General features: G+C 51.2%; 1 protein-coding gene across 2 annotated transcripts in view; it reads left to right on the forward strand.

The window, feature by feature from the left end:
- KIF13B (kinesin family member 13B) overlaps positions 1 to 21,739 on the forward strand; it is a 161,069-nt gene that overhangs the window by 74,015 nt on the left and 65,315 nt on the right. For both annotated transcript variants that reach the window (XM_044450339.1, XM_044450340.1), the window contains 7 exons: positions 7,109 to 7,321; positions 10,093 to 10,203; positions 11,899 to 12,033; positions 15,660 to 15,790; positions 16,723 to 16,809; positions 17,592 to 17,773; positions 20,251 to 20,461. In XM_044450339.1, the coding sequence (XP_044306274.1) occupies positions 7,109 to 7,321; positions 10,093 to 10,203; positions 11,899 to 12,033; positions 15,660 to 15,790; positions 16,723 to 16,809; positions 17,592 to 17,773; positions 20,251 to 20,461 (1,070 nt within the window). The remainder of the gene's footprint in view (positions 1 to 7,108; positions 7,322 to 10,092; positions 10,204 to 11,898; positions 12,034 to 15,659; positions 15,791 to 16,722; positions 16,810 to 17,591; positions 17,774 to 20,250; positions 20,462 to 21,739) is intronic.

The following is a 21,739-nucleotide window of genomic DNA, read 5'->3' on the forward strand; positions in this document are numbered from 1 at the left end:
CTCCCAGCTGGCGCTTGTCCGTGCACCGAGCGCTCTGGCAGGGCATGGGGCCGACCCTGCAAAGTCGGTGGTGGCTGCTCTGGGTCTGGCCCCCGGAGCAGCCCTGATCCTGACACCGTGGCAGCTGGCCTGGCTCGCCATGTGCTCCCTCCTTCGCCAGAGCGGCCTGCCTGCGTTCCCCCCGTCGCTGTGGAGCCGGGCAGGAGGAGCTCTTGCACCCATCCTGTGGGCAGCCGGTTTGCCACTGTGTGTACAGACTGCTGGGCTGGATGGACGGGGGGTGCGATCCAGCAGGGCTGCTCGTAACAGTTGACCCGCCTCTTCCTCCCGCTCCTCTTCCCTGGGCATGTGCCATCCCTGTAGAAGGCCGACTAGCAGCTATCAGCGCGGTGTGGTGGTTAGTGTGCAGGGAATCCGGAGGTCCGGGTTCTCGTCCCCGCTCAGCCATGGAGCTCCCGGGGTGATTTTGGCCCAGGCACCTACCTCGCAGGGCTGCAGCGAGGACAAGAATGGAGCGCAGGAGAACCTGGCAAGCCACTTTGGCTCCCTTGCAAGAGGAAAACCGGCAGGATGCAAGTGCCGTGTCGCCATCGTCGCTCTCTCCTGTGATGGCACGTTCGTTAGCGGCGCAGCCGCTCTCTTCCACTGCATGCACGGACTCAGTCCGCAATGCTCTGCACACCTGCCTGGCATCGTGGCGCTCCAGGTGGTGTGTCCGAGGATCACGGGCTCCAACCCACCCCTGACCAGACCCAGCCCTGCTCTGCTGAAACGGGACCGCTGCAGCGTGTGGCCTTCATACCCTGCAGGCCAGGAGGTATTCGGGGTGAGAGTGTCGCCTTGGGGCGCTGCTTCGTGACCTTCGGATAATCTGCTGGCAGCGGAGGGACTGAAAGTGTGAGCCCATCTGCCTGCTTGGCTGCCCTTCTAGGGGCCCGTTTACGAATCCTCCCCTGTGGCCAGTGCTGACCTTCGACCGCCTACATGCCGGGGCACTCGCGCTCCGCATTGTAAAGGGCAACTCGCAGAGCAGCGCCAGGCAGCTTGTCAACAGCAGCACATTCTTCCTTACATGACGCATTGGTGTGGGCAGAGTGGAGGAAGCATCTGCCTGCAATTCTGCATTTACCTTGCAGCGTTTAAGACAGCAGTGTTAAAGCCCAGCCCTTCCGCTTACATCCAGTCCACCAGGGGTGCCAGTCTCGTCCTCTGGGCTTCCCCAGAATCATAGAATAGCAGAGTTGGAAAGGGCCATGAAGGCCATCTAGTCCAACCCCCTGCTGGTGCAGGACACCACATTACACCGTCCCACTCGGATGGCTGCCCAGTTTCACCTTGAATGCCTCCGGTGTGGGAGAGCCCCCCACCTCTCCAGGCAGCTGGTTCCACTCTTGTGTTGCTCTGACAGTGAGGAAGCTTTTCCTGATGTCCAGCCTGAATCTGGGTTGTCACAACTTGAATGGGTTATTCCATGTCCTGCACTCTGGCATCAGCAAGAAGAGATCTTGACCCTCCTCTTTGGGACAGCCTTGGAGGTACTTCTAGCGGGATACCATGTCCCTCCTCAGTCTTCTCTTCTCAAGGCTGAACATGCCCAGTTCTCTCAGTCTCTCCTCACAGGGCAGTGCTTCCAACCCCTGGATCACTTTTGTTGCCCTCCTCTGGACCCTTTCTAATTTTCCTGCATCTTTCTTAATTCTTGGTGCCCGGAACTGGACACAGTATTCCAGGTGAGGCCTGACTAGTGAGGAGCAGAAAGGAACTACTACTTCTCTTGATTTGGAAGTAATACTTCTGTTAATGCATCCCAAAGACCTTCTTTCCTTTCCCCCAGCCTTCATAACTACAGGCCCTCAAGTGAAAATACGCCGGCAGTTTTGGTGTTTTGGCCTCACCCTTGTCCCTTAGCCACCGTGCAGCCTGCAAGAGCTTCTCCAGAACTGGATTCTGCCCTTTGGCAGGAAGAAACTCAATCCCCCGCATTTAGGCACTGGAATGACTGGCGGAAAGGGTGGGATTTTCATCGCATCTCGCCAGGCAGCCACCAGCACGGCGAGCCAAGAGCCTGGAGCCCAGGTGGGAGGAGTGGGGTGGGGTGGGGGCAGTTTCAGAGCAAAGAGTTACTGAGCAGGTGCTAGGTGAGTCCAGAGAGAGACGCTCTGCCTGACCTTTCATGAGGAAGCGGCCGTAGGCAAGAGGAAGCTGCTTCGCTGGCTCAGGAGTTGCCTGCTTGGATTCTCCATCCCTTGACCACTAAATCGGAGGCACCGGGGCCAAACCTGCGGCTTCCTGTATGCAAGGCAGCTGTTGAGCTGTGAGATCGCACAGCGTTCCACTTTTCCTTCCTCTTCCGTCCCCCCGCACCCTTCAGCAAACATCGGCTGGGCCAAGCGGGAGATCCGAGCCGAGGCAACTCGGGCCCGGCAAAGGCATTTAATGCTTTGGCTGCAGGGAGGCGCCACACGGCGTGAGGGGCATTCTGGGCACCTCAGGCCCTCTTCCCCTTGGGAGAGAGAAAGCCGCTTGCCGGGTGGGGTTTTAATTATTTATTTATTAACCGCGTGGGTATACTGTCCACTACAAGCATCTCGGGACGTTTTTACAATAAAGACAAGACTGATTAAGATAAGACAGAGCACAGCATCCAATTTCCAATAAATAAAACTGCCTTAGAACCAATTAAGCATTTAAATAATGGGAAAATAAAAAGGGTTTTTTTTCCTGGTGCCGAAAAGAATAAAGTGAACCTCTCTGGGGAGCGTATTCCACATTCGGGGTGCCACTACAGAGAAGGCCCTCCTCTGGGTAGCCACCCTCCTGATCTCCTTCAAGGAGGGTTCCTGGAGAAGGGCCTCTGCCCCAGATCTTAACGGGCGGGAAGGCACGTAGGGAAGGAGGCACTCCTTCAAGATCTGGGCCCTAAGCTCCTTTTGAGCTGGAAAACTGTCCAGAAAAGGATGGCGTCCTGCTTCCCTGCCCCTTTTCCCAGGACCACAGTCTACCCAAGACACTTCTGCGTAGGTGTCTTAAAGCTTTGGAGTTAAAAATGGTGGATGTTTGAGCTTCCATTACACCTTTAAATGACTTTTGCTCCTGGACTGACAGAAAATTTGGACCTTCAGCTCCTACTCTTGGCAAAACAGTGGAGTGAGGGGCCAGGGACTCTGCCTGGAAAACCGCACGCATCTTTGCCTCAGAATTCCTAATGCGTGGCATCATGTTTCAGATCACAGCAGATATCATGGGTTATTTCTTTGTACCCAGGCACCGGTTGGGGTGAAGGAGGGGTGGAGAGAAATATCAAAACATCTCGGAATCTACAGCTCTTTCACTTGCTGCCAGTTCTTCTGTGCCAGCTTATAATTAATTGCCTTGAGTCATCCTGCACAAGTACCTCCCTCAAATATTTCATTTGTTTATTTCCTGTTCGTAGCTGAAACCTTGGACAACTTCTCCTTGCTGTTTACTTTTCTGGGCTTTCCCTGATCCTGAACATCTGCCCAGGCATTTTGCAGAACAGCAGCTGCCTGGTTGTTTGATTTCATAATTTTATTGGTTTTGTTTCAGACGTTAACGCCAACTGTTAACACTGTTTATGCTTGTGCAGCCCGCTATCTACTTTCTCGCTTAACAACAACCTCTTACATGCAGAAAGTGCATCTCCAGTTGTTCAGGACTTGCACACCAGCATTGCTGACTTCCAGCCGTGCTGGCACAGACTTCTGGAAGACGTCCCAAACATCTGGGGATCTACTATCCGGGCTATAATACGTGTGCCTGACTCTCCATCTTTCTGGGAGGACTGCTGGTGTAGCTTGCTGGCTGTTCGTTGCAGCTGCAATCCACCTCTGGTCGGCCTTCCGCTGCAAACTTAAAAACCCCAGGTTCTGGTAATATAGTAGGTAATATAGACCCAGGAAGCCAACCTGTCTTACCTTTTGATTGAGCTGTATGTTCAAAGCACTTTCGTCTCTGCCCTATTGTAATACTGGCTATTTATTGCACTTTCATCACCCGGAGAATTTACCGTGAGTCATAAAAACAAGACAACGGCATTCCATCTTGTTTCCAAAATGCACACGTTTCAAAATAAATTCCAAATACCAAAAGAAACAGATGCAGAACACCTGAGACAGGGAAACCCCTCCAGCCTTTGAATATCCCTGGATGTCTTTAAAGGCTTTCTTGACCTGGTGCCAAAAAGATGGCTAGGCAGGCCATCATTTCAAAGTTGGGAAGCTAGTGTGGAGAGAACTTTTCCCCTTCTTGCTGCACTTCAAGATACTCTCAGCGTCGCCCGAGATGCTGAGTGTTGTCCAGGGAGTTTGCGGTTGGAAGAGGCTCCAAATATCGCCATCCTCAGTGGTATGAGGCTTTATTGGTCGAAGCCAGCGTGGGACCTTGGGGCTGGAAGCATGCAGGCGGCCGGGTGCAAAGAAGCCAGAACTGGTTTGTATTCAGGCCTACGGGTCCCACTTATTAGTCTGGCCACTGCATTGCGATGGCTAACGTAGCAGTAATACCAGTTTACCTTGCAGGGCTGATTCAAGGACGATCTTGTCCTTGAAACCCTTTGCATCTTGGGAGTGTGCTAGATAAAAGCTTGATGTGATGACTTCTGTTGTTGCTGTGGCGTATGTCAACACTTAATTCATGTTACTCCTTTCCCCTTGCGAGTCTCCACCTTTTACCCGCATCCTTTTCAGACAAGCTAGGCAGAAAAACATGAGCTCTGGTTCGAGGCTGGGCTTCCCACATCTGCACCAAAGACTCCAGTTCCTCTGCCCTGGCCTTAATGAGGGTTGTTATGAAAAGCTTAAATTCACCACAGCAATTACCAGTGAGGCAAAACACAGATTAAAAACTATGTTAACAATGCCCATTGGCAGTTCATGACCTAGATTTGTGGACGGCTTGAAGTATATGAATCTGGCTGATCGCCTGCACCTTGTTTATTGCAATTGCTCTGCCCCCCCCCCCGCACCTACCTGCCTTGCCTTTCCTGCCAAAGTAGATCAGGTGGGAGAGACAGAGCCCTCTCCTAAGGTAAAGCACTCGCTTTGCAGGTAGACGTTTCCAGTTGATGGGCATGGGCTTCTGTTTATGTTCTTAACTTGCCTTTTGGACCAAGAAATGGTGTTCTGGAAGACATGCACGGGGTTCATACGCCGTGGTAAACGACCCCGCGTGATTTCTGTGGTGTGCAGATCTGCACTGATTGATTGGGGGACCATGTGGTTTCCTAAGCAACGTGGGTTCCCCATCATCCCTCTCTCGCCTTGCATCCCAGCAGCCCCTGTGAGCAGAATCTCCTACCTCAAGCTGCTGCTCCATCCTGACTGGTCTGCTGAGGTTTTCTTTCTTTCTTTAAAGCTTGTCTATACTGCCTCTTAGCAAGAGTCTCGGAACAGTCTGACAATAAAAGTGAAGCGTAGCATCATAAAACCCCAATATTATTCAAATAATTTAAACCTTAAAATGTTTGGGAAATAAAAAGGGTTTGGCCTGGCGCCGAAAAGGATAAAGTGTTGGTGCAAGGCGAACCTCTCTGGAGAAAGTATTCCATAACCAGGGTGCCACCACTGAGAAGGCCCTGCTCTGGGTAGCCACTCTCCTGATCTCCTTCAAAGAGGGCTCCCAAAGATGGACCTCCAACCCAGATCTTAAGGGCTGGGCTGGCACATGGGGAAGGAGACGCTCCTTCAGATATCCAGATCCTAAGCCATTCAGGGCTTTATAGGTCATCACCAGCACCTTCAATTGGGCCCAGACTTCACCTGGTAGCCACTATAGATGGCAAAGGACTGGTGTTATATGAGCATATCTATCGGTCCTTGTTAACATCCTGGCTGCCCTATTCTGAACCAGCTGAAGTATCTGGGGCAGCCCCACGTAAAGCACCTTACAATAGTCCAACGATTTGAAGCAATTCTTCCTTTTCTGCACCTCCACCATGCTTCCTAGCCACTCCAGCCTCCAAAGGAATTTTCATTAAATCATAATAAAACCATAACTTTGCTGCAATCCCCCCTTCTCTCGCCGTGCGTTTACCTGCTTTTTTCCTGTTTCTGAAATTAAACAGGGATGGGCATATCACTCGGCTAACAGGAACAAAGCGAGGGGTGGTGTGCGTGTGCGTGTGCGTGTGCGTGTGTGTGTGTGTGTGTGGCAAGAGAGCTGAAGGCAGTTCAGGACAGATAAGAATGTATGGACCAGAAGGGTGAGCGAGTAGGGGAGCCATCCCATGCAAGGTCCTACCGCCCCAAGTGCCGGCTTCCCTCTTCCCAGCACTGGCGAGCCCCCGTCTGGTGTCCGGTGTCACTTCTGGGCACCACTATTTAAGAAAGATGAGACAGACTGAAGAAGGTTGGGAGGAGGGCAACAGAGATGATCCGGGGGTGGAAACAGAGTCCTGTATGGGACTCCGGAAGAGCTGAGCATGTTTAGCCTCGACAAGAGAATCCTGGGGGAGATACTTGCACCACTCGGAGGGCCGGGATCTCTTCCCAGTCATCGCAGGCGAGGAACAGTGGGCTCAAGTCGCAGGAAGCCAGATTCCAGCTGGACATCAGGAAAAGCTTCCCGACTCCCGATAGATAGAATGTTATAGATAGATGGAACGCGCTCCCCAGAGAGGTCCGCCTGGCGCCGTCGTTATTTGTTTTTCGGCGCCAGGCGAAGACCTTTTTATTCAAGTGGCATTTTAACTGTTAATATTATTGGATTTTATCTGGCCAGGGCGGCTTATTTTATACTGTATTGTTGTATTTTTAATTTAATATTTATATTTTTAATTTATATTATACTTATTTTAACTTAGTGATGTAAGCCGCCCCGAGGCTTCGGCGAATGGGGCGGCATAAAAATGTTTTAAATAAATAAATAAATATAAATGTTATAGATAGATAGATAGGAAGGATCCTGTGATTTACCACTGTGGGAAGGGATAGAAGGGAGTCGCTGCTCAGAAGGAAATCGCTTGCGGTTGCTTGCTTTGTGTCGAGAAGCACAAACCAAGGGCCAGTCCCGACCTGCTGAAATCGACCCCCTTGGCCATCAGAAACCTTCCCAGCCCCCCAAATTCTTCCTGCCTGACCTCATTTCCCAGGACAGCCTTGGAGGCAACAGCAAGACCGCCATGGTGGCCACCGTCAGCCCAGCGGCGGACAACTATGACGAGACGCTTTCCACCCTGCGGTACGCCGACCGGGCCAAGAACATCGTCAACCACGCCGTGGTGAACGAAGACCCCAACGCCCGGATCATCCGGGAACTGCGGGAGGAGGTGGAGAAACTCAGGGAGCAGCTCACCAAAGCCGAGGTAGGTCCTGCCCTCGTAGGATCGGGCTGCAGCTCCAGGTCCGTCACTCGGCTTAGCTGGTTTGGAAGATCCCAGGCAAATTCTCCCACACCTGCTCTGGCAACTGAATCTCGCAGTAGATTTTGCTCATGAATCTAGTTACTTAAAAAGCGCCTGCATTCCTCTTTTTCACTGGATTCTGCTCCAGTGAAGGCACCAGCTTTTAAAATGTGGGTTGTGTTCCTTGAGTGTACTTCTGTGCGATTATGTACAAAACCCAGATGGTTTAAGCAGCTAAGATGGCTTAAATAGAGTGACAGTCCTCTAATTTGTTCCTTGTTAGAGCACTCTCAAACATGCATTGTTGTTCTAACCGGGCCTCTCAGATGTCTGTTCTCAGAAAGTTTGGGCTTCGGTTTTTCTCTTTGGAAAAGAGATCCATCTGTCCGAACTGGTCGTCCAAAGTCCATTGCTGATGACACCTTTGTAATCCATCAATCCCAGCACGGGGGAATTAGGCGAACTGCAACATCAAGAGTTATCTTGGAGAGGTGCTTTTAAGGCCGTGTCCACACCAAGGAGGGTGTCTGGTTTTCAGCTTTACCCTGATGCAGTGGAAGGCTTGTAGCCCAAGCGTATGCAATGACTGCAAAATTGCCCCTGGCTGGGGAAGACTCTTACCTCGCTCCCTGGAGAGCCAGGGCCAGTCCGTGTGACCAGGGATGGCAACCTGGTACCTTTGAAATCTTCCGGGCTGCAAGTGCCCACATTTATTTATTTATTTAAAACTTTTGTCTGCCGTCACCACATGCCTTGGCATCTCAGGACAGCTCACGATACATAAAATTAAAATACGATAAAATGATGTTTATAAATAACAAATTAAATAAAAGATTACATAAAGACAAAAAAAGAAGACAGAGACTGTTCAATGATAAAATATTAGTTTTTAAAACAGCAATTAAATAAAAAGCGGTTAACTTGGCACCAAAAAGAATATAAACTTGGCACCAGGTGCACCTCTCCAGGGAGCGCATTCCATAATCTGGGCGCCACCGCAGAGAAGGCCCTGCTCCGGGTAGATGTTCTTTTTATCTCCTTTAAAGAAGAGGGTTCCCGGAGCAGAGCCTCTCCCGCGGATCTTAAGGGGCGTGAGGGCACTTAAGGGAAGAGGCGCTCCTTCAGATATCCTGGTCTCAAGCATGGCACAAAGACCTCAGTCCCCCATGTCCTGAGGGCGCCAAGCCCTTGCCAAGGCATGGTGGTGTTCACTTCATGTCCCGGAGCTGCTTTTCCTTGGTTGGGGATGGCGACACGTCAGGGCTGAGGGCAAGAGGGATGCAGCCCAGTGCAGAGCGCATGCAATCAGAGCCATGACCCAAAGCACAGAGCCAAGGCAACAGAGGGATTTCCAACGGCTTGGGACCAGGTTACCTGCAGGAACATCTGTCTCCATGCGTCCCTCCCCTGTTATGGGTGCAGGTCCTTCTCCAAGAGCCTCCCAGCAAGGCAGAGAGGGGGGTGATGGTTGGGAAGAGGACTTTCTCTTTGTTTACACCTCACCTGTGCAATACGCTTCCCTGGGAGGCTTCCCTGTGTCATCACTGCTTTCTTTGCAGCACCTGGCAAAGACCCTTTCATTTTCCTGGTGCCACGGTGGCTAAACTGGTTTTTAACATTGCTTTTATCTTTGATTATCTCATGCCTCCGTTTCATTTTCCTCTGCCATTTACTGCCAAATTTCTGTGTGGTTTTAAATTGTTTTTACTGTATTATTATTTTGTTCTATTGATAAATGGCTGGTTTTATTGAATTTTATTGTAAACCACCGAGAGATCTCCTGGGCTATGGGACAATACACAAATTTAAGAAACAATCAAACCCCCAGTAAGGTGTAGCAGCAGTAAGAGGGTCGGAAGGGACTCGGGAGATTCAGGTTCTAGGCCCCACTTAACCTGGGCCACCTGACTCGCCACCTAACCTGCTGTGCGCGGCCGTTGTGAGAACCATGCGCACAGCCTCGGGGTCCTGCCAGAAGACAGCACATAAAAATGTAGTAATGAAATAATGAAGACAAATGAAACGGCCCTTAACAGCTGGCCGTGTTGCCCTTTCTGTCCAGAAAGGCACGCTCTGCCGCTTCCTTCTCCACGAGCCTCTCATGAGTAGTTGTGGCACCTGCAGTCCATCTGCTCAGACCACAGCCTGTGGCCCTTGAAGCGAGGTGCCTGCCCTTCCCCTTGGCTCTGCGCCCAGCCGATCAAGCTGCAGAGAAGGGATGCTGCCTGCGCTCGTGGTGCAGAAGCTGGACGGATCCCGTCGGCCGCGAGGCCGCTTGCCCACGGGCTCTGCTCGTGGGCCTCCTAGAAGTCTCCACTTCTGCTTGGGCACCATGAAAAGTAGATGGACCTTTGGCCCTCCTACGGCAAGACTCTTTCGTGCTTCGGAGAAACGGCAAACCTCCACCTCCTTTCCTTAGTGCGGCGGAATAGTTGCTTCCAACCCGCACCCCCACGACGCGGCCGTTGCAGCCTGGTTGTGCTCTGCCCCATTGCACCCGGTTCTCCTCGGCTTGATGCAGAAACGCTGAGCACTCAGCTTTCTCATGCAGGCACCTTCACCCACCACACGCATCGCTGCCGCTGGTGGCTAAGCACACCATCCGTGGCTCGGGGTTTCCAGAAATCTGGATCACAAGCGATAACCGAATTGGCAGGACACCAGACCTCATCCACTGAGTTGTCCTTCCAGGGACCGCTCAGTATTCCACTTTCTCTCCCCACATTTCCTAGGCTATGAAGTCTCCGGAACTGAAGGATCGCTTGGAGGAATCCGAAAAACTTATCCAGGAGATGACGGTGACATGGGAAGAGAAGCTCAGGAAGACGGAGGAGATTGCACAGGTCTGCCTTCTTTGCTTTCAGGCTGGCTTGGGGCAAAGGGCAGGTGCTTCACCGGCCAGATAATCCCTTTTATGGCAAGTCTTGGTATTCGCAGCTATGGGAATCCATTTGTGCTCCCTTAGATAGCCTTTTCCTTCATTCCTAGGATAGTTTCTTCTATTGCTAAAAACAGCAAAAGGTCTGGCGTTGCTTTAAAGACCAGCCTGTTTCTTGGGACAGAAAAGCTCATGGACCGAAGCCCATTTCATCAGGTGCATGAAACATTTGCCTTGGTAGGCAGGTATACCTGTAGGGCACTTCATGCAAAGCTGAGAATAGCAGTTCATTTGTCTGCTATTCTAGCATATGCAAACAGCAAAACGCTGCTTTTCAGGCTAGACTTCTTGGTGAGAGAAATGCTTAAGAACCACCTGCTCCATCTCCTGGGTTATTTATTTAGTATTTTAATTTGCATATATAAAACAGCCTTCAAAAAGTTCAGCCCAAATAGCTTGCAGGGAGGAAAAGGTCTCATATGATTCATCCAGAAGTTAATTGGATTATCGAAGCTGACCAGGAAATGCAGCACATCTTATCTTGCGGGGAGGGGCAGGGGCAGAGGCAGGGGCTCAAAGAATTCAGTTGATAGTCATGAAAGAGTTTACCCAAAGTGAAAGCACCGATTTGTGAGAAGATGCATGGAGCTTCCAGTAATTAGCTGTGCAAACGGCATGTACAAAACCGGGCACAAGCTTCCTGTAACCTGAAGAATATTCCCCGTGTATCTCTACATATCTGGCCTAACTTTATATCCTTGCAATATTTCACTGTGTTTTTTCAAGAGCTTTACTGTAAGTCCTCCTGGATATGGGGAACATGCAAAAGAGAGAAAGGAAGAAAGCAGTACTGATACGGTTCAATGTCTAAAGATTAATTTGTTGGATCAAGACAGGAGCAGTTTATTATAAGTCTTCAGTTTTTCTCCAGCTTCTGTACAAACTTGTGCAAGAGTAACACTTTAATTCTTATTTTTTAAATCTCCTACTTGTCCAGGAGGCAAATGGGTGACTTTTTCTCCTTCCCATGGTTTGTTGTGGGGTTATAACTCTGAGTTGCTTCTCTTTCAACAAACCAAAATTCTGGGATCAGACTTAACATCAAATAACGCAGAAATGGGATATTCTTGAGTTGTTGATTAAAGATGATAGAAGCTGGGAGCAATGAGTGTGGGAAAAGTGCCGTGTGCTGCTCTCTCTCTCTCTCCCCCTCTCTCCTGCTCGCACCCCTGCCATCCATGGGTTAAACAACCCCTGAAAAGCCAAGCTGTGCAACCCAGCTCTGTGTCTCATGCCTTGGCTTGTGCTTGGCTTCAGAATCCTACAAGTCACCCTTTTGTTACAAGCCTTTCCTGCATTAGTTGAGCATCTGGGGGTTTGGTCTCTGCATTGGCAGCCCACAAGGGCTCCACGTGGATCTTTGGTTGCCTCCTCCTCTTCCCGCTTCCCGCTCAGCATGCTTCGGTGCTGTTCGCACTGGACACGGTTGCCCCGGCCTTCACTGGTGGCTTTCCTGATGTCCACGAGTAAGACTGCCAGAGGAAACCTGGCGGCCAGGAGCAGTCGTGGGCTGCGCTGTCTCCCTCCCTGACCCAGCCCACCTGATGGGCTCACACAGACACACAGGCCTGACTGATCTGCATCTTCTCCTTTTCGGTAGGAGCGGCAGAAGCAGCTCGAAAGCCTGGGCATCTCTCTCCAGTCGTCTGGGATCAAAGTCGGCGACGACAAGTGCTTTCTGGTGAATCTGAACGCGGACCCTGCACTGAATGAACTTCTGGTCTACTACCTAAAGGTGAAAAAGGAGCGCATGTGCGTGAGGCTGTGCCAAAACCGCAGGTGTGAGACGTCCACGGGGATTCTGCTTAGGTGCCCTCATGTAAAACCAAAGCAGATCCAGACGCAACTTTTCTAAATGCTCAGATGGCCAGTGCTGCTGTGGGTCTGGTATTTTTCTTAAGGACCACCAACACGACTTTAATCGCTTTTCATGCGTCATGGAGCACCGCCATTTTCATAATTCCTAGACTAATTCATTTGCCTGGGAAGGAAGCCCCCAGTGCACTGCATGGTACTTACTTATGAGTTGACCTCTCTTGTGTTCAGTTTTGGGCCCCTCGTTACAGGAAGGGTAGAGTCAGGTTGGAGTCAGTGCAGCGCAGGGCCACAAGGTTGGTGGCCGGTTTGCAGGGGAAGCCGTATGAGGCGAGACTGAGGGAACTGGGTCTCTTCTGCCTGGAGGAGAGGAGACTCAGAGGGGATCTGTTGGCGACATACAGGTATGTGAGGGGGTGTCCCACAGAGGTGGGTAGAGACCTGTTCTCCCCTGCAGAGGAAGGCAAGACGCGCTCCAAGAGAGCAAAGCTCAGGGAACCAAGGCTCAGTGTGGATGCCAGGGAGCACTTCCTGACAGTCAGGACCCCAAGGGTATGGAATGGGCTTCCCCGGGAGGTGGTTGAGGCCCCATCAGTGAGAGTGTTCAAGGATAGGTTGGACATGCACATGGTAGGCACGTCATGAGCGGAGCTGGCTGAAGCTGGGGGTCAGACTAATTGGCCCGGGAAGCCCCTTCTGACTCGCTCTGATTCTATGTTTCTATGTTGCACTGTGAATTGTTAATTGCTGTCGACAGATGCACACCAAATCTATTTGCAAGTGATAGTTATCTAAATAGCTAACTTTGTATTGTTAAGAACCTAAAACCTGTATTGACTATTATTTAATATTACACGTGTACCAATTGCAAGTCATGTTTCCTTACAAACAAGCCTTGTGGGAAGCTGTCTGAGAGGGAGGGTTTAACTTGGAGTCCTGCACTGAGCAAAGAGGGTAAATCCAATGGCCTTTTTGCCGTTCCCTCCCCCCCCCCCCATCTCTACTTTTCTAGGATTCTACTTCAAACTTTGAATTCAATCTGTTTAAGGGGGAAATGCTATATGAAGTTTAAATGCTCTAAAAGCTTCACATTCATACTCTCGAGCGCTTGTTACAATAGCCCTGTAGGGTAGGCCCATGTCACTACCGTATTTCTCCAAAAATAAGACCAGGTCTTATATTAATCTTTGCTCCAAAAGACACTTCAGGGCTTATTTTCAGGTGATGTCTTATTTTTTCATGTACAACAATCTACATTTATTCAAATGCAGTCATGCCATCTTCTTCTGGAACGTCGCCGTAACTCTCCAAATCCCGAATTTTGTTGCAGCAGAAGTACTAAACGCGTCCGTCTGGCTGACAATCTTAACTGGGGCTTATTTTGGGGGTAGGGCTTATATTGTGAGCATCCTGAAAAATCATGCTTGGGCTTCTTTTCTGGTTAGGGCTTATTTTCGGGGAAACAGGGTCCTCAAGAGTTGGAGCTGGGAGCAGAAGAGCTGAGCTGGAATGCGCATGATCGATTTCCTAGCCACAGTCACTCTGCGCTCTATAATCTCTTGTGCAGTCCGAGATTGCAGTAAGCCATGGTTCCCAGCCATCTTGGTTTCTGTTCATCAGGGTTTGCTTCTGTGCACATATTGCAATCGGTTATCCGTTCACAGGGCTGCCCTAACTCAGGGACCTCTTGACGGGATTTAAAAGCCAGCATTTTGGAAATGAGGCATTAAGCCATGCCCAATTAGGGGGCTCGCTCATGCTCAGCAGCCTTCCCGGGCTGGGTGCCCTCCAGGTATTTTGAACTCCTGCTCCCATCAGCCCCAGCCACCTTGGCCAACAATCGCGGATGTTGGGAGCTGGGGTCCAAAGGCTGAAGGAGGGCCGGCTTACAGGGAGACAGCGCTGCAGTCTCTCCGCCAGTTCCACAAGCAGTTGCGTCGGCCTGAGGTCCCCATAAATCTTTGCAAGCTCCCCCAAAGCTTAACCAGCCCGGAAAACAGTTCAAGAGGAATTGGACCACCACTTAAAGAGGGGGAACTGGTCGTCTTGTTTGTGCCGCAGGGCGGCCCCCGGACAGAAGTAGCGCCTGAGCTGGCAAAACCCTCAGTCAACCCTCTTGCTCGCGAAGGAGCCGCAGAGGGGCTGATGTGAAACGTTCTGGTGGATCCAGAGAATTTCGGTGTAGGCGTCTGCATTCCAGCGAAAGCTGCTTCGTCAGCTGGTACCCCCAGCAGCCCTTGTCGGTGCCTCTGTTTCTTTGCCGCTCAGCATGAATATGCAGCAGGAATGCCCAGTTCAAGGGCTGGCCTTGGCACAGTTGCTTGGGGATAAGGTTTCCTCTTGGCACCCTGATAATTTGCACGTGGGAGCTCAAGAAAATGGGGTGCAGGAAGGCAAGGGAGGAAGCCAGCGAGTGCTCTGAACGCCTGTTCTGATGAGAACGAAACAATGTCCTTTTTAGCTGGAGTTGCCCAGCACGGCCACATTTTTTAAGAAGCAATTAACAAGCAGTCTAGAATTACCTGTTCTGGCCACATTTGTCGGTGGACGTTGTTCTGGGGTTTTCTGCAAACACTCACGGTTTCATCTTGGCCCAGCGTCCCCCTTGCACTGCAGGTTTGCCTCGCCTTTGAGAAGAGTAGCTGAAATTTGACTCAGAAGGAGGCTTGCTTGAATTGGCTTGCATGGCGTGTAAGCAGAGCCGTGCGTGTCTGTGTGCTGTGCCTTCATCAGTGTGACCACAGAATTTGGCATCGTATGCCTCCCTAGCTCCGTGATAGCCAGAGGCTGCATTTAAAAGACAAACACCCCACCAAGTTTCTAGTTCTCATGTCTGCTGAGATGCTTGTGGCCACCGAAGATGAGGGGGGCATTAGGATGGGCAGCTTCACACGCATGGCCTCCTCCCCTCTTAGTTCTCCTCCGCAACGAGCATGGCTTTCAGTCTCTGAAATTCAAGCTCCGGCTTCCAGGCCCTTGTTTCATTTCCTCTTGGCTCAGAATCAGACCCACAGTGCAAATAGGTACAGCGCCATGTGCCTAGTCAGCTGTGGGAACCACGATCTCCCTCGGGGTGAGGGAGAGTAGCTGTGAAGAGGCTCTTGCAGAGTAGCTGAAGGGCAGCTCACCTGATAAACACCTGCCTGCCCGCATAGGCCTTCCTTGGGGCCGGGCCCTGTGTCCCTCGCAAGCCCCCTGCCCAGAGAGAGGCCTTCCATTTGGGGCACCCACCACACCATCCCAAGCCAAGGTCCATGTGGCACCTTCTTTTCCTAGCATCCAGTCTCCAGGCACACCTGTTAATTTTGATTTATACCTGTTAATTTTCTCGCCCCTTCAGCGGACGCCTTTCCTTGTTAATCCATTGCTTGGTTCTGGGTAACCTGGCCCCGTCCAGGGCCACAGCTCCCCTAGGCCATTTCTGTTGGCCCTGGTGGCTGGGGCTGATGGAACTGCAGTCCAAAAGCACCCGGGGGCTTCACCCCTGGAAACACTGGCATCACATGCCCGCTGCTTTTTAATGCCCCGATCTGGGATTCTCTGCAGGAACACACCCTGATCGGGTCGGATAACTCCCAGGACATCCAGCTGTGTGGAATGGGGATTCTTCCTGAGCACTGTATCATAGACATCACCTTGGATGGACAGGTTATGCTGACGCCGCAGAAGAACACTAGGTACCTGGCGGTCTTTTTTTTTTTTTTTTTTTTTACCCTCAGACTGAAATGGAGAATGGAAACAATTCCAGGACGGAGTCTTGGACTCTTGTCTCGTATCCTGGAGGCCATGCCTCCCCTCTTGAGTTTCTTTTTGCCAGCCTGTTCCTTTCTGGACAAAGTAAATTTATGCATTCATTTAAGTGGCCGAGAGTGCCAGACCCGTGGGTTTTCTTGGCTGAGAATGTTTATGTATTCCGTCAAAAAAAAAAAAAGAGAGACGGAAAGACATTCTCTGCCTGCCTGCCTGCCTGCCACTCCCTGCTCTGCCCAGAAGTTCCAGCGTGTCCAGGGCTGAGCTCACACACTCAGGCCCCCAGAAGCAAGAGGGAGCCCCGTCCCGAGGTGCCGCTCGCTGCTCGCTGCTGAAGCGTGGCTGGGGAGGTCAGGGGAGGGAAACAGGCGACTTGCACAGGGCAAACTTTTAGGCCAGCCCTGAAGGCTTCCTTTTTCCCTCTGGCCTCCCCTGCTCCTCCTTTACTGGGCTGCTCTGGCCTGTACCTGCCGCGGTTTGGTAGCTTTGAGCAGACGAGAGCCCTCTCTGCTGGCGCTCGCGTTTTTATGCATCGTTTGCTCTTTTCTCATTGCACCGAACTTCATCTTGTGGGGTTTCCATTGTTGCCCCGAGAGGATCGAGACAGGCAATGATAGCTTTTGAAAAGTTTGCCACTTCCTCAGCTCTGGGAGCCGCGATGTACCTGTAAATGGGGGAGGGGGGACATGTTCTGTGCTCTCGCCAACTATTTATGGTCCTCTGTGTTGTCCCTCCACCCCCACGGAGCCACACCTCTCTACCTGTCACGCACACTTCTTTGGGAGAGGGGGTGTGGGGTTGGGGGCTGGTCGACGGCTCGGCACTACGGTGACTGTTTGCTTTCCTCTCCCCTGTGCAGGACGTTTGTCAATGGTGCGGCTGTGACGGGCCCTACGCAGCTGCACCACGGAGACAGGATTCTGTGGGGGAACAATCACTTTTTCAGGTAGGCCACCATTCCCTGTTCCTTTCTTTGGGCTCTCTGTGTACTGATCTCTGGCGCAGGGTCTCTGTGCCCTCTGGCAGACAGGAGAGCTTGAGTCCCTTCAATCCGGCTGTCAAGGCCCCGTTCTCTTGCTCCGCAGTCTGCTGGACGTCTGGTTCCTCAAGCAGTGGTGTCAATCAGTCCATTCACAGACACAGTTTTGCCTTAGACCTTCTGTCGTGGATGTCTGACCTTAATTCCATTTCCCCCTTCCCTCCTTTTTTTAAGGTGTATTTGATTGAAGCGTGGAAGTCCTCTGAACTTCTGTGGCAGCCTCTTTAGCTGCTGTTCTTAGAAGGGTGAGGGGCTGCTTTGGCTAAAATTATGGGGGAATTGGGGGTTGTGAAGTTCATAAAGCCTTGCCTCAGCCATCGTCTGAGGACTGGTTTCTGGGCCCTCCTGGCTGTGGAGATGAGCAACACGGCCTTGCCTTTTCCCGCTTCAAGAAGGGTGCAATAGGGCGGAACGTTTCCTGCATGAAAAGTTTTGCAGGCACCATGTTGGAGAGGCAGCTGGACTTTGGCCTGGATGTTAATTTGTATAATCTGTATTTTTTGTATTATATTTGTTTATGTAAGCCGTCCCGAGGCGTTAAGCAACGGGACGACATATAAAAACTCTAAATAAATAAATGAAGGAAGGAAGGAATGTGCCGCCCTTACCGTATCACCGACTGCCCTTCTTTCCAATGCCTCAACAATCACTATATCCTTTTGTGGGGACGCTTTCCTTCCCTTGGATAGGCTGAACTTGCCCAAGAAGAAAAAGAAGGTAGAAACCGAGGATGAAGACAGTTCAATGAAAGGGAGCAACAGCTCCGAGCAGCTGGACACAGACGGGGACAGCTCCAGTGAAGTATCGAGCGAGATCAACTTCAGCTATGAATATGCCCAGATGGAGGTGACCATGAAGGCGCTCGGAAACGGTGAGGGCGTTGCAGGTCCACCTGCCCATTGGGAAAGCACAGTGCTGCGCTTCCTAAAAACCTTCAGAGATTTTGCAGCTGCGACAGGCTTGCCCTGCTGCGGCTCGGTGCCTTTCAGACTTCCTGCCTCTGGAGAACCTCTGAGCTTCCGCATAGCCTTGATGTGCCTCCTGCTGCCTAATCTTGGAAGCTAAGCAGGGTCAGGTCTGGTTGAAATCTGGAGGGGGGACTTAAGGTTGTGAACCATCTGGGGCGCCTCTGGTAGAGGCAGTATAAAGATGATGATGTTGATGATGATGATGAGATGATGATGTTGATGATATAATGCTTAGATGCCAGGAAATACTTCCTGACAGTCAGGACCCCGAGGGTGTGGAATGGGCTTCCACGCGAGGTGGTTGAGGCCCCATCGGTGCGGGTGTTTGAGGACAGGCTGGACGTGCACATGGTGGGCACGTCATGAGCAGAGCCGGCTGGAGCTGGGGGTCAGACTGGATGACCCAGGAGGCCCCTTCTGACTCACTCTGTTTCTATGTTTCTAATCTTTTCCCCATCCGCAAGTCTGCTGGCAAGGAGCTCCCATTAATCCAACACAGGGACCTTGTAGAGCACCTGGGGTGTGCAGGAGGGTCAGACGGGGGCGACCAGTTTTTGTGGACCAGTGACCAGGCCTCCCGGGCCTCAGGCTCACCTCTAGGAGAGAGCATCTCCTTGATGACACCCACAGCTGCCCATGGCTGCCTTTTTGCAGGGAAAATAAGCAGTGTTTCCGAAATGTTTGGCCCGCATTCATTTTCCGATCAGGTTTCCTGGGGACTCAGCACTGATGGATATGATAATGAGTGGTGCATCTCTAGTTTTGTTTGATAAAACCTGCATGCTGTATTTCCTAAAAAGAGTCAACATGATAAATGAGGTAATGCAGCAGGAAAAGCACAAGATCAAAGCTGGTAGCAGGGGCGGGGGGCAAGATCACAGCAAGGACAATTATTGTAATTATAGTCAATTATTTCTGAACCACCCAATAGCCGAAGCTCTCTGGGGGATGCGCAGCATTTCACCGACATGGGGGCATGGTGGCCCACATGTAGCTGTGGCCAAGGCCATGCGAGCCAGTCCCCGAAAGCTTCCCGTCTGATAGCATATTTTAATGTTGCCCAGTGAGCCTCCACAGAGAGCACATTCCACAGTTTGGGGCCACCCCAGGTTAGGCCCTGCACCCAGACCCAGCCAAAGGATGGGGTGGAGGCCGCTTGCAACAGTCTTGCTGGGAGGGAGGTTGCGTGGGAGCAAACGATCCCAAAGATACGCTCGCTGGTCCAGGGCTTTACAAGTAACCACTGGCACCTTGAACTGAGCCTACAAGCAAATCTGCAGGCTGCCGTGTGGCCAGACGGGAGGAAACAGCACGCCACACCCAGACAGTTGGGGGGCTGACTCGATTTGCACCCCACCTCCCTTCTGTGAAGAAAGGGTTCAAGGCCATTTGTCTGAGATACTCTGGAGTCCTCGCGGTGTTTGCCTGCAGTGGCCCCAGGCTTCATACTGACCTGCTACCAGGTCGCAGCTGGAACACTTTCTGATATCTCTGCCCAGGGGCGTGTGGCACACCCGGCATTGCCCAGGATTCAGTCCAGGAGTCTTGCCCGGCCCTTCCAAAAGGTGCCAGGTATCTGAGGGGGTTCATGGGCAGGCCAAGTAGGTGCTTTCCCACAGAGCTGCAGCTCGTACCTCCGGCCTGCTTTTAAAACTCAGCTGGCTGCTTTTTGGGTGTCAGTGGAGAAAAGGAGCACTGCGGCTGTGCCTCAGCCCCGTGGCGCAGGTTCCCCTCTCTGTGCTCTCTCCCACTCGTCCTGCCCTGCCTTCCCCTATAGGATGCGATTTGGGGATACGTTGATAGAAGTATTACTTCCAGATCATGGGAATACTAGTTCCCCTCTACACCGCACTGGTCAGACCTCACCTGGAATACTGTGTCCAGTTCTGGGCACCAAGATTTAAGAAAGATGCAGGAAAATTAGAAAGGGTCCAGAGGAGGGCAACAAAAATGATCCAGGGGTTGGAAGCACTGCCCTGTGAGGAGAGTTTGAGAGAACTGGGCATGTTCAGCCTTGGGAAGAGAAGGCTGAGGGGGGACATGATGTCCCTCCATAAGCACCTCCAAGGCTGTCCCAGAGAGGAAGGCCAAGATCTCTGCTTGCTGATGCCGGAGTGCGGGACAGGGAAAAATCAAGTCCAGCTGCGACAACCCAGATTCAGGCTGGACACCAGGAAAAGCTTCCTCATGGTTAGAGCAATATGCCAGTGGGACCAGCGACCCGGAGAATGGGGAGCTCTCCCACACTGGGGACATTCAAGGCGAAACTGGGCAGCCCTCCGAGTGGGACAGGGTGACTTGACGTCCTGCACCGGCCGGCGGTCGAGCCCGCCGGCCTCCCGAGCCACTGCCAACCTGCCTGCCCTGTCTGCCCACCCAGACCCCATGCAGTCCGTTCTGCACAGCCTGGAGCAGCAGCACGAGGAGGAGAAGCGCTCTGCGCTGGAGCGGCAGAGGCTGATGTACGAGCACGAGCTGGAGCAACTGCGCAGGCGCCTGTCTCCGGAGAAGCAGCACTTCCGCCCCATGGACAGGTTCTCCTTGCACTCCCCCAGCGCGCAGCAGCGGTTGCGGCAGTGGGCGGAGGAGAGGTGGGTGCGCGGACGTCCTCCCCTCCGGTTCGCCTTCCTCTTCTTCAACGGGCTGTAGAGCGTCCAGAGAGGGCTGGCAGGTGCTAGAGGAATGGAATAAATAACGCCAATGTTCACTAATGTGACGCATCAAGAAAACGGGAAGCCTGCGCATGTCCTGGGTGGCGCATTGGCACGGCAATGAAGCAGTTAGGTGTCTGTTGGACTCCGGGGCCGAAGGATGCTTCGTTGGCCCTTAGAATGCTGGAAGGGCCCACAAATTCAAAGGAGGCCAGATTTCTGTGAATCCCACGGTCCCTAACTCACCTGGATTCTGTGGACTTGCAGCCCTGGGTTTTGTTTTGGTTGGTTTTTTCCTTTCATAATTTTAGGCAAATAAAAATTAAAAATAGGAAAGTTAAGAGACCCACAACCAGAAACTCACAGTTCCTTAAACTGCACATTTTCTCCAAAGCGGGCATTTCCCATCCAAGAGTGAAAATGTGCATTTTGAGGGTATTTTGCACATTTTCAGGAGATTTAGGCACTTTTGGTAGTGTAAATACGCATGTCGGCAAATTTGCTTAAGTGCAAATGCATTTGCATGAAATCGAACTTCATCGATAAGTGGTCAACAGAACGGAACAGAAAACATCTGATAATCTGCAAAATGCTTGCAGAATGCATTTAATGAAGACTGTGCATCCCCGTTTTGCTCCCGGCTCCATAACACGTTGCATGAAAACCAAGTGCCATATACTTTTTATTTATTTATTTTATTAAAACATTTTTATGCCTGAATTATTTATTTAAACGTATGTGTTTAAGACATTTATTTATTTATTTATTTATCTAGATGTTTTTATATGCCATCCCAATCCTAAAAGTCTCTGGGTGGCTTACAAAAAACGGGGGAAAAACCAAAAACAAAGCTGTCATGACAACACAACCGACAGCACTGCATCCGATAGCTGATGATTAAAGACAAGAATCAAACCCATTAACTGTTAAAATATTGGGAGAATAAAAAATTAGCCACTTAGCCTCTGTTTTAAGAATGACTTGCCTGTTCCCTGTCAGCAATATTTATTCATTTATTTAAAACATTTCTATACCGCCCCATTCGCTGAAGCCTCGGGGCGGCTCACAACATAAATTAAAATATAATACATTAAAAATATAAAACAAATTAACAATATAAAATAAGTCGCCCTGGCCAGATAAAATAAGCAAATAATATTAACAATTAAAATGATGTTTAAATAAAAAGGTCTTCGCCTGGCGCCGAAAAACAAATAA

This window comes from Varanus komodoensis, unplaced genomic scaffold, assembly GCF_004798865.1.
Source record: "Varanus komodoensis strain SLA01 unplaced genomic scaffold, ASM479886v1 scaffold64, whole genome shotgun sequence".
NCBI lineage: Eukaryota > Metazoa > Chordata > Lepidosauria > Squamata > Varanidae > Varanus > Varanus komodoensis.